Below are 16319 nucleotides of genomic sequence, written 5' to 3' on the forward strand. Positions count from 1 at the left end.
TCCTAATAATTAAAGGTAGAAATATTAATGTTGGAAAATTGTCTCACTGTTGTATTGTAGGCCTTCTGTGTGATGTTGGGTATGCCTTTTAGAATAAAATTGCTAAAAATGACTAGATTACTCTGGAAAAAATGACTAGATTACTCTGGATCTTAAGACAGCATGAGAAATAACACTCTAATCTCCTAAAGATTGCATTCCCTTTTAGAAATGGAATCTAGGCCTGAGAGTAACTTTGAAATTTTAACATTAATGTATTTCTCTTAGTTTCATACTGAGAAGTGCCTGGAAAAGTGTTTTCATGTTAAAAATATAATGAATATTGTCATCATGTATATTGAATAATGCAATTATGTACATATTACGGTTGTATTGAGCAGGTGGTGAGATTTTTTTTTTAACCTAATTCTTGATTACTTTCTTGTTTTAATAGTTGTGAATGTTATGCTCTACTAACAGATTGCAAGAAATGAGGTTGACAAAATCACTGGAGTTAGTGAGGTTGGATGGGACCTGAAGAGCGTCTAACCCAACCCCACTAATCAAAGGACAAGAGTAGGTTGCTCAGGGCATTGTCCAATTGTGTTTTGAACGTCTCTCAAGAGTAAAAGTCCATGACTTCTGTAAGCAACGTGGTCTAGTGTTTGTACATCTTTAAAGTATGAAGAAAAAAAAAAAAGCTTAGCTGTAAATGGAATATCCCATATTTCAGTTTATGTCCATTGCCTCTCATCCTATCATTGAGTGAAATTTAGAAAAACCTAACTCTCATCAGTTGCATACATTGATAAGATGCTTCTGAATGTTCTCCTCTGAAAAGTTTTACTAAAGAATGCTCCTTGTAAATGATTCATTCTTAATTTCATGGACTCCCTTCCTTCCCTCTCTGCAGAAAATCAATAGTCCCTGGTTTTCTCCATGAAATTGCCTGTAAGAAATACCTTTTGCTCTCTGACAGCATGAGAAACCATATCTGTTTATAATGTACTTGTGTGTGTTCTCTCTTGTCATGGCCTACTTCCCCCAGAGATCTCACTACTGAATGTATTGGATTGTGTGTTTGAGCTAGCTGAAGGCTTTCTAGTCCTAAAAGTGACTCTTTATTTGTTACTGTAAATGGTAAATTGTAATGACCGTGCTAGAAGGTTAAACGTATCCACTCAATGAAAGCCTGAAATCTGTAAATGAACTGAAATAACTTGTAGTCCTTTTTTTTTTTTTAAAGTAGATGTTGATGTCCTATCAGAACCATTTCAGAATAGTGAAGAGAGTTTAGTTTCAGAGAGAAAATTGGAGATGCATATTTAATCTCTATAAGGAGTTAACGTGATATGCAATTGCACAATTATTTTAAGTCATCAGTAGAATACAGCGCACCTTTAGCCATTTATTCCTAGTATTTTCTGTTTATCAGCTCTAGAGATCTTTGCAGGGTAAGTCAGATCAGTGAACTAATCCAGCTGAAAATCAACCTACAAAAGCAAATGATTAATATTAATTTAAATCAATATCTAATCTAACTCATCTGATAGCTGTTAATACACTAGAGAAATGAGGTAGAGCCTGGGAAAATAAGGGAGGAGAGGTTAGCAGCAGGACTACTGCTTTGACCACAGCCCACAGTTACACTGGCTTAGATCTATCAATAAACCACAGAGTCAGATACGCAGGAATGATAAGTTTGCACGTCATCATTAACTTTTCATTCCATCCATGAGAAAAGAGGGGGTGGAGGTCACAGATCAACACAATTCACTTTGACAGCTAGTTGTTCTGAGCTGTCCTCTTTCAACTTTTTTTTTTTTTTTAATCTTTTTGGATAATGCTGTCCTGTCACTCAGGTATGTGATCAGCATTTTGTTTAGACAGTAGGGTTTCTTTCATACACGAGTTAGTTTCACATCATATAGAGCTATTCTACACATCTCAGAGATACTGTCTTTCAGTTCACACAACCTAAACTCTTGCTTGGGCAAATATGTTCTTGCAGTATGGTCTTCAAAGCATCCAAAGCTTGCCAAACATAGTTGTATCTCAGATATATTTATTCAGAATATCGTTAAAAGTCTCTGTCTTGTAATATAAATCACATTGCAATTCTTCTTGCATATGTCCATTGCTTCTGCAATTTTAAAAATTACTGTCCTCTTTGAGGGCTGTTTTTAGCCTATTACTACTTTTCTTGCCTCAAAATCTGCATCACAGTACAATTTCTTTCTCCACTTTGCACTTCCATACCTCTTCCAGCTGTTTGTGATGTTGGAGATGTTCTCTTGCAAGCTGAGATGCTGGTTTAAATCCTATTGCCAGTTCTGTCTTACGTGATGCTTACAAATTATTTAATGAACTAGTTCATTTTTAGATCATTATGACTATGCTGACCAGTAGTTTCTCAGTATAAAGATTCCTACTCTTAAGTAGGAAATGATATTAAAATGTTATCATTAACAGTAAAAGATGTTTGTCTAAAATTTGTTGATTCTTCTGCTGCTTTTGTAATGAAGTAAATAATAGCCTGGAAAGTGTAAGGGGAGTTGCTAGATAAATGCATTACTGAGTTGCAATTAAACTAAAAAAGCATAATGAAAACATTTTTGGCAGAGCTTGGAATAATAGTACTAATTTCCACATTTTCTTTGAAGCCCCGAATCAAGAAAATTCAAATACCTATATCTGTATCTATTCTCTATATCTAAGTATATACTTCTTTTTAATGAAAGACAAAGAGAAACTTTTGTGTCATTTCAAGGTCATTAAAAAAGTAGGGAAAACGAAGGGTAAGACTTGCACTCAGCAAAAAGTGGGTGCTTGCACATTTGTTTGGGAATCACTGTTTATTTTTCTGAGATACATGAAAGGACTGAGACATGAAGTTGTCTAAAATGGAAGTATTTTCTACATTTACAAACTATTCTTTATTTTCAGCTTGGCTACAAAGAAATATATAGGAGCTACAAATTACAGAGAGAAGATTCACAGCACTTTAACACCATGCGGTACGTTTCTTTTTTCTGGAAGCGAAGATGGAAAAGCATATGTATGGAATCCAGAGACAGGTAATTGTCTTATGATTTTAACTGAATTTGTCAAGATTGAGAGGAAAGGCTTCTCTAAGCTTTACTGCAACACTTTTGATATGAGGTGAAACCATCAGTAAGACGTTCTTAAATCTTGGAGCCTTAGCTCCATCTTTTAAGTAGCTGTCATTAATTTCTGATATCTAATTCTTTAGAGGAAACAAATAGGTAGAGATAGAATTTGTGGTATTCAGGAGTGGAGCACCTTAAACTGAGCTGAAGTGTGTTCATGTTCATGTGTGCAGATAAGCATCTTGAAATACGCAAAAATGTTTTAAGTCAAATTAGTTTCTTTACTGATTGTTTTGATTTGATTTGGATTTGGGTGGTTGTTGTGCTTTTCCTTTTTTAATTTGGGGATTAGGCTTTTGTTGTACAAAATGTTTCTCTTTTCCCAGGGCTGATCTGAGATTCTGAGTGTGTTAGGTGTTTGGAGTATAATGGTTCTTCATAAATTATTCCTCAGACTTAATAATTTTAAAATAACTTTATTACCAAAATATTTCTGGAATATATCTAGATGAGAAAAGATAATGACTTTGTAATCTTGATTGTATGAGGTAACAGCAAAAAAACCCAGCAGAAGGTAACAAGCACTCTCTAGTTTTCTTGACAAAAACTTGTCCTTGATTATGATGTAAAGAATTTTTTAAAAGGAAAAATAGTAAGTCATTTAAAACTGGCAGCTAGCCAACAGTTTCGTTTTGAATTTTTTTTCCATGTTTCCAACTAGATCAGCTCACATCCATGCCCCTACATGATTTGTCTCAAAACATAATATAAGTAGATAAATACAATCTGAGAGAAAGAGACTGTGTTAATATATTTTCACTCAGCTTTCATTCTTTCTTACTTAATGTACTATGTATATATTCACACACAATGTGATCATCTGAAGTGCAAATTTTATTTCATTTTTTAATAACGTTTTGGTCAATTTTCACTCCCATGGTCAGTATTATCTAATTGATATCTACAACTAAGATAGGTATCACTGATGAAATAAAAGCACAAGCACATGCTGTGTAACACCACCTTTCCAGAACTTGCTTACCGGAACAGCACAATTCAGCTAACCTGATGCCTCCTCTGGGGTTTCCTGTAGCTGTTGCAACACTGCTAACCTTTCTGACTTCTTGAATAACTCAAAAGCTTGCAGTACTTTTTGTTTTGTTTTGTGTCACGTAATATTTTTCAATAAAGAAATTATATGAAGAACGTTTATTTAAAGTGGTGGTCAGTACATTTAAAAAATATAAGCCCTAACCAAATCAAGAAGTAGTATACTCTCTAAGTACTTGACTTTTTTCTATCCTACAGTAATATATCATTGTTCAGCTGAATGTTTGACTCTATTTTAGTAGTGTTGGAATGATTTAGCTTACAGCTTTAGAATCATTACCTACTTCAAAAAGGTAAACAAAGTCTTTAAGTGTTTTGGCACTCTGCAAAATACTGCAGTTAGTCAGCTGTACCAGATACATTTCCATGATACCAATAACTTTGTTTCTCTTCTGTAGGAGATCAGGTGGCAATATTTTCTGAACTTTCCTTCACATCTCCACTTCGTGACGTTGCCTTTCATCCACACGAGCATATGGTGTCATTTTGTGCCTTTGGTCAAAACCAACCAATACTTGTATATATTTATGATTATAAAGGTACAGTATGAACTCTTTTTATGCATATACATGTAATTTTTCTTTATTTTAGTAGTTATCTGCCTAATGTTTGTACTTCTTTTGAAGAAAAAAAGAAATGGTCAATTGATTGTAAATATCCTTATCCTGAGAGATACCAAAACATGACTGGACTTAAGTCGGAACAGGAAATAGAAAGACTTCTGGTGTCTAATTCAAGTTCAACGATAGATGTGTTATTGTGTGATTCTCTCAGCGCTTCTTGGCATTTAGGCAGCATTGTGCAAATACAGTGATCACTCTGAAAGTAATGCCTCCTGTTTATTTCCATGGAAACTGCAACAGGTATGAAGAGCACAATAACACTATTTGATAGAGCAAATTCTCAGCTACAAAACACTTATTTTTCAACTTAGTCACCAGCATTAGCAATGTATTTTCATTATTGATGAACAAGCACCAGCATTCTGTGCTTGTGAAAATCTGCACCAGTGGAAGTGACCCACTGGTTCACAAGTGCTGTGACTGCATTGTTGCTTGGAAAATGTTGCTCATGCAATCCATCTTTCATCAATCCAAACATATGGAAGTCAGAATTCTCCAAATTCAGACTATACAATGAGTGTGGTAAGACAGTCCACAGTTGCCAAGGTTGGCAATTTGCTCTTCACGTGGGTATAGTGCTGTCGTGTTGCAAGAGAAAAGTTGTCTTCAGTTTGAACATTCAGTTTAGTCAGTATCGCAGCATAGCTGTCAGAGTTCATGGTTTGGGTACAGGAAAAGGATTACCCCTTTACTATCCCACAGGACAATAAACATTACTTTTTCTGCTGAGGGCTGTGTCTTGAACTTTTACTTCAATATGGAATTCACGTCACTATTCCGTGGATGACCATTTTGACTCCTGCTTAGACTTGTGACACCGTGTCTCTTGACTGGTAATGATGCAATCCAGGAAACTGTCACCTTCCACCTAGTATTAGTTCAATAGCTCCTGACAGACTTGCATAGGGAAATCTTTCTTTTCCTGTTTGATCATGTGTGGGGCCCACATGGCATAAGCTTTGTAATATTCAAACATCACCATCATTCTTTCCAATGCATTGAAGTTGATCTTCAGTTCTATATGCAGTTCCCTGGTTGAAATGCGCCGATTCACACAGATGAGCTGATCTAGACATTCTTCATTTCATGGTATAACAACTGTGTCTGGCCATCTGGAATGTGGCATGCACCACTTACTACCTCACTGTGTTCACATCTGCTCTTTGGTCTCTGTAAACATTCAGCAAGTGTCATAGAATCACTAAGGTTTGAAAAGACCTCTAAGTAGATCTCATATTCCAGCCATCCACCTACCACCAATATTTCCGGACTAAACCATGTCACTTAATTCCACATTTAAGCATTTCTTTGAACACCTTTTGGGATGGTGACTTAAGCATCTCCCTGAGCAACTTGTTGCAGCACCTGACCCCTCTGTTGGAGAAGAAATTTTTCTTAATAGCAATAGGTCTAGAGATAATGGCTTCAAGTTGTGCCAGGGGAGATTCAGGTTGGATGTTAGGAAAGGTAGGTGAAAGTTGGACTACATCATCTTGGAACTCTTTTTCCAACCTTGGCGATTTTATGATTCTGAATATCCAACCTGAACCTCCCCAGTGCAACTTGAGGCCATTTCCTCTAGTTCTATTGCTAATTATTGTGAAGAGTTGGCCAGCACTTCACCAGAACCTCCTTTCAGGTAGTTGTAAAATCATTAATGTCATCCCTGAGTCTCATCCTCTCCAGACTAAACAATCCTGGTTTCCTGAGCCACTCATAAGATTTGTGCTCCAGATCTCTCACCAGCACAATTGTCCTTCTCTGGATGCACTCCAGGGCCTTGATGTCTTTCCTTTAGTGAGGGGCAGAAAACTGAATACAGTATTTGAGGTGCAGCCTCACCAAAGGTGAGTACAGGAGGATGATCGCCTCTGTGCTCCTGCTTGCTATGCTATTTCTGATGCAAGTCAGGATGCCATTGTTGATGATGTCAACATCTATTTTTTCTATACAGAGGAATTCCATTCCACACTTCATTTCATATACACTTCCATGTCAGATGCCATTTTGTCAGACTGCCTCTCCCTGTCTGTTACATGGCAACAAAATGTAACAGGATGTTAGTGGGAAGGTTCAGCCTCTACTGCCATACCACCAACATCCGCCTCTGACATCTTGGGCCAACATAATAGAATAGGAGGCATTATTTTCACAGCAGGTTTTGTATTAAAATCCCCTTGTCAATATCAAGGTTGATTATGAAGCCAGAAAATAACATTGGCCTGAGAATTAGTGAACAGCTTAAAAAATCTCAGTATTTCATATTGGCTTTGTTACTAAATAATTCTTAGTAGCGTAGAAGGTAATTGATCATATAGATTTTTTAATTAACGTTAAGCTTCTGATATGAATATGTGGCAGATAATATTTATTTTTCACATTATCTACTTGTTAAAGAGAAGATGATCAGAAATGCTAGCTGTGAGTTTGTGGTCCACAGAACAAAATCCAGACTGTCTTTGCACTTTTCTCTGGTTTTGTGTTTTGTGGCTAGCTTTAGCATTTCAATTAAGGACATATTATTAGATTTTGATAGTAGATAATGTGAATTAGAATTAAGCATTAAATTTTGCTTTTCTCCGACAGATTTTTTGTTTAATTTACATTTGCCATGAATGTAGGTTTATAAAGCTAATCCTGATGTTATAACTTCGCTTTTTAAATAGCATGCACTAATGAGATTACTCATATCAAATCTCACAGTTCAAGTTATTTGTCTATTGAACCACTTGACTTTTACAGGAAAGTAAAGTGGAATGACTTTGCAGTTAATATTTAGTGCTAATCTTCAACCTAGTAAGGTACATGCATTCTAGAGAGCAATGGAAAATTTGTCAGTTGAAGGATTCCTTTAAAACAAATTTAGTACTGTTCAGTAGGCAGCGAATCTTTAAAAAGCTAATAATGTGTGTGCATGTATATTTAGAGATCACACTGATATCACACTGGTAGTTATTTGTATCATCTGACTTTAAGTCACTGGTGGCAGTAAGATTTTGCATAGGTTGTGGTTTTTTCTACATTGTCTGTTACTAAATTTTTGTTCCTTTTCTGGCTGAAAGCACACACTGCTTTCAGAAGACAGTCTTACTGCTGCAGTGTTGAAAGAGTTAATCATACAGTAATATTAATTTTAGTCATTGACACAGTTTTTTTCAGACTCCAACAGTGTGTTTTACACACACCAGAAGTTTTATAAATATCTTGAACAGAAGTTGCATGTAAAATTCTGTTAACATTTATTCACTTGAGAAAATTACAGAACTCAAATTATTTGTTTAAATGAGAGTGCGCACAGCTTCCATCGAAAGTATCCTGTTCTAGATGAGTCAGCTGCTTCCTAAGAAGAACTCCTGTACTTATACACGTGTCTAACAAAGAAAATTTCAGAACAGGTATAACAAGCTTATTTGAATTTATTGCAAGCTATATATTTCCTTGCTTTTGAAAGTATTTTCCCATCGTCAATGTTTCTTTGTGGAGAATGCTACTGTTTATCAGCAATACCATAATATGAGTGCAGAATGAAAGGTTACCGAACAAAGATAACAGGAGGGAGACATGGTGATCAGGAAGCATATGGGGAAAGTTTCATGTCTTTTTGAGGTTTTCTCCTTAGCACTATTAGTACAAATTCTGATGATGTTTGACTGAAGATGTGACTGGCAAAATGATAGAGGTCACTGAACATTTTTTTTTCTCTTGACAATGTAAGTCTGACCTGACACATTAATGTTGGTTGTTTTCACAGTTGCACAGCAAGAAGCTGAACTTGTAAAGGATCTCAGCTCGTCACTTAACACAGCTGCACCAAGAGGCCCGCAAATTATTAGCAGTTTTTCTGAAATTCCTATGCAAAAAAGTTCAGTGATGTCTCCATCAGATCAGTTTGCCAGTGTTGCAAGAACATCAATGCGAATGCAAAAGCTGAAACAAAAACTTGATTCTGTAATGGTAAGTAATTTTTTTCTATTTTGCAGCAGTATGCAGTTTTCTCAAAGTTCACATTCTTATTTTATGTAGCAAAACATATGTGTATAGTCTTGAGATCTCTTCAGAAATGAATACATATTTCTGTAATGTTGCTGCACCTCCGAGAAGGTGCGAAGGGAAGCAAATGAGGAGGCATATTTGGAAATAGAGAAGAAAGGATTTGAGGAAGAAACACAGAGCCATGCACAAATAGAGCTACAGGATGAGATAATGGAAAAGGCACAAAGGGAAGCACAAGAGAAGGTGTGTGAGTACACAGAAGAAAAGATAGGAGTATGTACATCCCTGAAAGAACTGCAACCCATGAGAAATCCCTGCTGGAGCAGGTACAACTCCTGAGGGGACTTTGGCCTGTAGAGGACCCACACCAAAGCTATTGAAAAGAGTAAGAAACAGTAACAGACCAAGAAATACTGCTAGTCACTAATCCATCTCCTGCACTATCCATTGCTTTACCAGAGGTACTAAGTGTAATACAGCATTAAAACAAGGCAGCTAGAGACTACAAAAAGGGAAGAAGAGATGTTTCAAATGAAGTTTAGGCAGATAAAGAGGAAGGAGAGATGTTTTCTTTTAGTATTTTTGACTGCCTTGCTTGTTTCTCAGTATCTGAATTGGTAATTAAAAGCTTTTGTAATTGATAATAAGTTCAAGTAAGCAAAATTCACCAACTTGAGATTACCTCACTTTTGAAAAGAATGCAGAATATTTCAAAACTGTGCAATTATAATTAATATTCACAATTACATGAACTGCACTTGGATTTCCATGTATTATTTTTCATTTTAAGTACTTTTGAGTGCATGTTGATTTTTACATAGCCTTAGGCTTTGTCTGCATTAATAATAGTGAAGCAGGAACATACTGGTTATTAGATTAAAGTACTTGTTACTGAGGACCTTGTAGCTATTCTCATCAAATTTTAGAGGTTTTCATTAGGATTATATCTAGTCTGGTTCTCTGGCCTATACATCCCCATTATGCTTGTGCTTTGAAACTATCTAAAGGAAAGCTATCTCAGCCCTGTGATTTCTGGACTGTAATCTCCCAGTGGACCTTGTTCTAAAATGCCATAATAGAGCATGGCTAGTGGTAGAATGCGACTGCTATCTGTACATCTGGCCACACATAAGTAAGCAAGTCTTGTTTAGTTTTTGCTTATTTTGTTGTTCTTCCTCTACAAGTGAGCCCTAGTGCCTTGAAGTTTATTATGAGACAATGAGAGACATAGCATGAAGATAATCGAGCATCTAACCTTGCATTTGGGGAAAATTCTTTGGAAAGACTTTCAAGGAGATAAGATTTTTGCTCTTCTGCATGTCTTCATCTGAGGAAGAAGATGGAGATAATAAATTTTCAAATTTTCTTGGTAGTTTTTTTTTTTGTTGTTGTTGTTGCCGCAGTTTGATCCACGTATTCTGGGCTCTGGGAGACAAATCTGTTTTAGTAGAGTCATGTGACAGTTAGACTATAGAATGATGGTTGTGAGCTTTTAGTTTTGGTTTTTGTAAAGTACATTGTGATCTTCTGTCAAGAATTTTGCTCTACATGTTTCCTGTAGTTAGATGAAATGATGTAAACTTACTGTGTGTTTAAGAGAATGATTTTCAGCTGCTATCGTTTCGTAATCCTAACCTCCCATTTATAAATGACAGACCAGTTCAGGATAGACAAGTCCACTGTTAGCAGAATTGTGATCAAAGTCTTGGACAGCATCCTCCAAGCCCTCTGCTCGTGGACCATATATTAGGGAGATTTTGGGAAGATCATCTGAGCCCTTTCACTGTATGGGTTTCTAAACAGCGCAGGATGGCATTTGAAAAAGTCCACATCCAGTCTGATGTCTGTTCCAGAGCAATGTTGTTTATTAAAACTTGGAGACCTTCCTTGCAGAGGTTTATGAACAACTGAGGTCTTGGGTATAAATTTCTTTTCATCAGAAGGACTTGTGATGCTCATATTTTCAGCAGTCTATCAGGAGAACCAGTAGGGACATCCTTTCCAGTGAGAGACAGGAACATTTATTGTATGCAGCTGCAGTACCTGTCAGCCTTATTAGGAATCTGAATATCTGCTAGGGTGCTGAGGAAGGAAGCTCCACTTGTGCAAAAGTAGAACCTGGATACTTGGAGCACTTTATTCTTTCAACATAATGATTGCCTAGGTTTTCCATTAGATAGAAGGAGTGGAAGAACTGATTATTTACCTTTGTGATTTATCAGCAATAGCAGTAATACTGCAAATCTTTCCTGACTTTTAAATCTTGTATCCAGTAGAAGCCAACTCCTGCCTTGGCATCATGCTGTTTTAGAGGGCAATAAGGCCTTTTCTGAGCCCCCTCTTCTCCAGACTAATCATTCCAGGAATGGTGATGAAAGATGATCATCATGCCAAACAACCACAGGCTTTTTTAAAGCTTTATACCTCAGATAAGTAAAAACCATACCCAACATGTACTTGTGTGTGTGTTCTTGGAACTGTGAATACAATCCTAATTTGTCTTATGTGCTGCTGTTACCATATCATTAGTCCCTGCAGCACTGATGAAGTCATTAACAGCCCTCATGGTAAAAAAAAGAAGACCAGTGCTGTGGTTCTGCCTGAAGTTCTGAATGCTCACCTCATCCCTTCTACTCTGTGGAGATATGTAAAAGTGCAGCATGCCTGCCTTGGTTGAAATCATTGGTATTGTTGTCAGGAGCTGTTGGTAAAGGATGTAGCTATGAGCATGCAGCACAGAAGTCTGTGAATGATGATGTTCCCTCACAGGGATTTTTTTAAGTTATAAGAAGAGGAATTTCATAGCAGAGCAGGACCTCTGTAGCCATGACACAGATGTGCTGCCAAAAACACCTAGCTGTCTTCCTAAGTCTTCCAAAAACAGCCTTCATCTTTTGAACTTTATCCAGCATTCATCACGGTCTTCTTATGTTTAGTTTGCCAATACTACTGGCATAAGATTCTTGTGCTGACAGAGGAGTTTTGAATGTTCAGCATAGACTGTTGAACAATGTTGTTTCCTTGGGTAGGTAGCACTGCTCTGGGTGATTGAAGAAGTATGTTACCACTAGAAACAAACAGTTAAAGAAGAGCAGTACTGGAAAGAAAAGCCTTAGCACAGGGAACATCAACAGAAGAAAGGGTTGTAAAGAGAAGAGAAGGGTAGTAAGCAAGAGAAATCCAGTTCTTGTAGACTAGAACCGCTCTGCAGTGCAAAGCGCGCACAATAAGTGAGAATGGCTCTGGGATTTACTCAAAGAGTGCACTACTTCTTCAAGTTAAAGATACTAATGTAGATGCACTTTTAGTTTTACTTTCTTGGAAAGTAGTCATGCACGTAGGTTGAAAGACTGCTGGATTCTGCTATGCATGGAATCATTTTACATGATTTTTCAGTGAATCTCACATGATGCTTCTGCCTTGACTTGCAGGCATAGTATAGGAGAAATGCCTTCCTTTTCTTTGGAAATTTGTTAAAGGTTTGCTTAAGCCATTGTAGTAGATGGCTTTATAGTTTTTAGTAATCAGTCTTCCACTTAATGTTTTGTTAAAGGAGTTCAGTCTGCACAACTTGGATAAAATAATACAGTGACTGTTCCATTTCGAGACCATATAGCTTACTTACCACAGCAAAGGTGGCAGTGTCTTAAGCCTCCAGTGCAAAGGCACGCTCAGATTATGTAACCAGTGTAAACAACCAGGTAAAACCAAGTTGTTCTATGAGTAGCACAACATATGAAGTATGGTTTCCTGTGGTTTTCATTTGTCTCCTTCCTGCCTGGATTTTATTGCATTTGTTAGAGCTGTTTTTTTTGCCAAGGTTTCTGTTAATGTATAGACTTATTTGAGTTCTTGTTTTCCATTCCACAATTTGCTTTCATCAAACTCACCACCCAGCACCTCAATGTGCTCACACCCACTGTTTGATCTCCATAAAAATTCAGCATCAGAGAATGTTGATGGGTGCAATTTTTTCTGCATGGAGGAACTCAGTAACACGTTTGCTTCATATGCACTTTCATGCCAGATAACATTTTGTCAGGCTGCCCCTCTGCTGCCATCTGTCACATAGCAACAACATGTAACAGAATATTGGTGGGAAGGTTCAATCTCTGCTGTCCTACCACCAACGTCCACCTCTGATGTCATGGGCCAGTACAATAGAATAGGTGGCATTGATTTTGGAGCAGCACTTGTATTACTTATTTCTGCTTTGTGATATTAATGCTGAGGTAAATTTATGTTCTCAGAATTTTTTGATAGAAAAACACTTAACCCATCCTCAGACATAGGAAGATCACTTAAATGTTTTTCTTTCAGTGTTTCTATTTATATACTTAAAATTTCACTTCCAGCTATCAATCAAAATATGTCTTTATATCTTTTCATAACAAGGGTAATATATGATATGTAAATATGGAGAGAAAGTGCTTCTTGTAGAGGTAAAGTATCCTAGCTGTGAATTTTCTTTTTACATTTTTTTTGGAGGGTTCAAAAACTCCATGCAATAACTTGAAAGAGGAAAAAAAATCTTAATGACAGCATCTGTATATACTCTGTAGTACTAATCCTGGAATCAGTTATATGTTGGCTGCCTCATCTCTTAGTATGTGAATAATTCTAAATTAAGGAGGATGCGTGGCTTTTCCAGCCATCTTCACGGCATATTTCTGTGTAAAAATACTATGAAAATGTTATAGAAGTCATTGCCAAAATTCTATTACTCAAATTTTTCAGTGCAATATGTGGAATTCTTTCCTATACACAGAACTACCAACAACTGTTTGGTGGGTTTTTTGCTTCTTTGATTATATTACTACACCAGAATTCATCGAGAGAGTAGGTACTGGGAGAACATCCAGAAGTATTCTACCTCAGATTACATTTAATATATTGAACTTTGATGATTAAGCTATATGATTGTATTTTGATATCTGATACTTCTGGTATGTACTATTTTTCATTCCATGGCTTTCACTTTATATAGAAAGTGTGTCAGGCATGAGAAATGTATTGCAGTCATTTTCTGGCATAAGTCTATAGCCAATGTAACTATTTTATCTGAGGATGAATTAAGATGATGATAAGCATTTTAATGTGCATGGATTTTGCTGATTGATCCCTTAATTTTATTTATTAAAATTAGTTTTCTTGCCATTAATGTTTGTCTAATGTTAAAGAAATGTCACTCACAGTTTGTTTTCTCCCTGCTGAACAAAGAAGACAGGGATATCTGAGCAATGTTATGTTTATTCAAATCATATATAGAGCAGAAAAAGACTTGGCTCACTCATATTGGTAAAAGAGAACAGATTATATCTGCTTGTGCAAACTGCCTTATTATCACCAAAGCGTGGAGAAAGCAGCTTTTGTTAGCAAGGACATTTTATGCAAGAAAAGACCATAAGTGTACAATGATTCAATTCACTTTCCTTCAACATGTTGGGTAAGGGAGGAACACAGTTTGTGGCTCAAATACTGAAATACTGTAAATCAAGAGGGGGGTGGATGCCCCTTTCTTGGAGATGTTTAAGGCCTAGTTGGATGGGGCCCTGGGCAATCTGATCTAGTACTTGATCTAGTGGCTGACAGCCCTGCCTGTGGCAAGGAGATTGGAACTTGATCCTTGAAGTCCCTTCCAACCCAGACCATTCTATGCTGACTCTGTGATATGCAGGATTAAACCTCAATGGATTTTTAATAAGGTTTTGCAAATTGCTTTTATTTTTCTGTTAACTGGAGTAAGCAATTCATTTCTTATTCAAACAAAAAGAGATTAACTATAGATTTACATTCAAAAGTGCTGCTTTATTATGAGGAAATTGTCAGGGTTGGTTTTTTTTTGTTTTTGTTTTTTCTTCCTCTAAATGTGCATTACAGTTAATCTCTGGAGTCAGCAAATGAATACTAGTCAACATAAATTGGATTACAATTTTTGTTTAAGTGCTTCATTTTAGAAGCAACGTAATGAAATGCAAACTGGTTTCTAGAAATTCACTTTTTTGTGGTCTAGAATAATAGGGATGATAATGAAGTTTTCACCAGAAAAAAAAAAAAAACCCACCTTTTGAACATCTCTGGAAAAGCAAAGAAACCAGAAGTTCTACCTTATATGTGGTAGGAAACACCTAGAGTCTAAGCAAATGCTTTGGTAAAGGTGAATTAACGCTGGGAAGGAGCTTACAAATGTCTGAGTATTTACATGGTTACCTGAAACTACATGCTGTGTTTAGGATTATGTCCTAATGGCGTTTCCCATCAAATGGAGAGGAATTGGTTTCTATACATATTTAAGCAGCTGTGAATCAGAGAGTTTCTGGTGTCTGTTTTCTTTAGAAAGAGGAGAAATAAAATCATAAGACAATCTTTGGGTCCATTTTGAATGAAATGCAAGTTACATCTATTTTCATTTCCATGAAAAGGTTGTTTGTTTTCTTTAAATAGTAAAGAAAAGTCATGGATTTTTTTTTTTATCCCATCATATTTTTGATAGCAAGAATCAAAACCAACCTTGATGGAGTCCACAGGTTTATGTATAGCCTACAGGGTTTTACAGTGCTAAGATCTAGTTTTTTACTTCTTATGCTGATGCCATTGGCCAGTTCTGCTATCATGCATATTTCCATGCATGTTTGTATGCTGAAGAAATACCAGTTTTCTCCAAACCAGGAAAGATCATACTCTGTGAGTAGGACTGAGTGAAGCTGCATAGCATAGCCTACAATTAACTGTTTTTTACCTTGAACAAAAAGAATTTGGTTTTCCCTGTGGCTAAAAGAAAGACGCTTAATACTTTTAATTCTTAACAACAGCAACAAAATCTTAAAAAGGAAGAAAGGTTTTGCGGTAAGCTTGTCATTGAAATGCAGGAACTCTGTGGCGTTACTGAGCAATGGAATATATATAATTGCTGTGAGTTCAGATACATCTGCTACAGACAATGGCTTTGTCCATACTGAACAGAACTGAAAGAGTAAGAGGTGGTATAGAGCTGGCCAACTTGATTTGACTTGCAAGTAAGCATGTATATATGGAAATCTTACTTTGTATTGATTGTAAAGATCATAAAATTGCATTCTTATGAAGAAAAAAAAAAGGTCCTTAGGTCCTTGACAGCATGTGAAGTTTTGCAGTATTCTGTTTTTCTGTCTCTCAGAATTCACTTTTAATGTGAAAACTAGTTCTACTGAAAGTGCTTATTTGCATAATTTGCATAGATCTCCCCAAACACAAAAAAAGAACAATGCAAATCAGCTTTGTTTAAACTTGGCAAAAATTATCTAGGTATTCTTTTATTGCTACCAAAACTACACAAATGTTATAACTCTTAGTTTTACTCAATTCAGGATAGTAGCAAACTGTGTCTTTGATAAAACTGTGGTTTTTGCATGAAGCAAGCAAAGCCTGTTGTGAAAAATAAGTAGATTGATGGTTGGTCATCTTAGCCAACTTTGCTCGTTGTTGTAAATGTATTTAGCAACGTTTTCCCTCAGCATGAATTTCA

The 16319-nt window shown here is 36.3% G+C and overlaps 1 protein-coding gene across 7 annotated transcripts in view; it reads left to right on the plus strand.

Moving 5' to 3' along the window:
* The window catches only part of AHI1 (Abelson helper integration site 1), a 93127-nt gene that overhangs the window by 28973 nt on the left and 47835 nt on the right, over positions 1 to 16319 (plus strand). For all 7 annotated transcript variants that reach the window (XR_002112177.2, XR_004158916.1, XR_002112178.2 and 4 more), the window contains 3 exons: positions 2926 to 3056; positions 4598 to 4738; positions 8574 to 8776. Coding sequence is in view for 4 of the 7 variants with exons in the window: in XM_010707320.3 (XP_010705622.1) it covers positions 2926 to 3056; positions 4598 to 4738; positions 8574 to 8776 (475 nt within the window). In the remaining 3 variants the exon portion in view is untranslated. The remainder of the gene's footprint in view (positions 1 to 2925; positions 3057 to 4597; positions 4739 to 8573; positions 8777 to 16319) is intronic.

The sequence above is a fragment of the Meleagris gallopavo genome, chromosome 2, assembly GCF_000146605.3.
Source record: "Meleagris gallopavo isolate NT-WF06-2002-E0010 breed Aviagen turkey brand Nicholas breeding stock chromosome 2, Turkey_5.1, whole genome shotgun sequence".
NCBI classification, from domain to species: domain Eukaryota; kingdom Metazoa; phylum Chordata; class Aves; order Galliformes; family Phasianidae; genus Meleagris; species Meleagris gallopavo.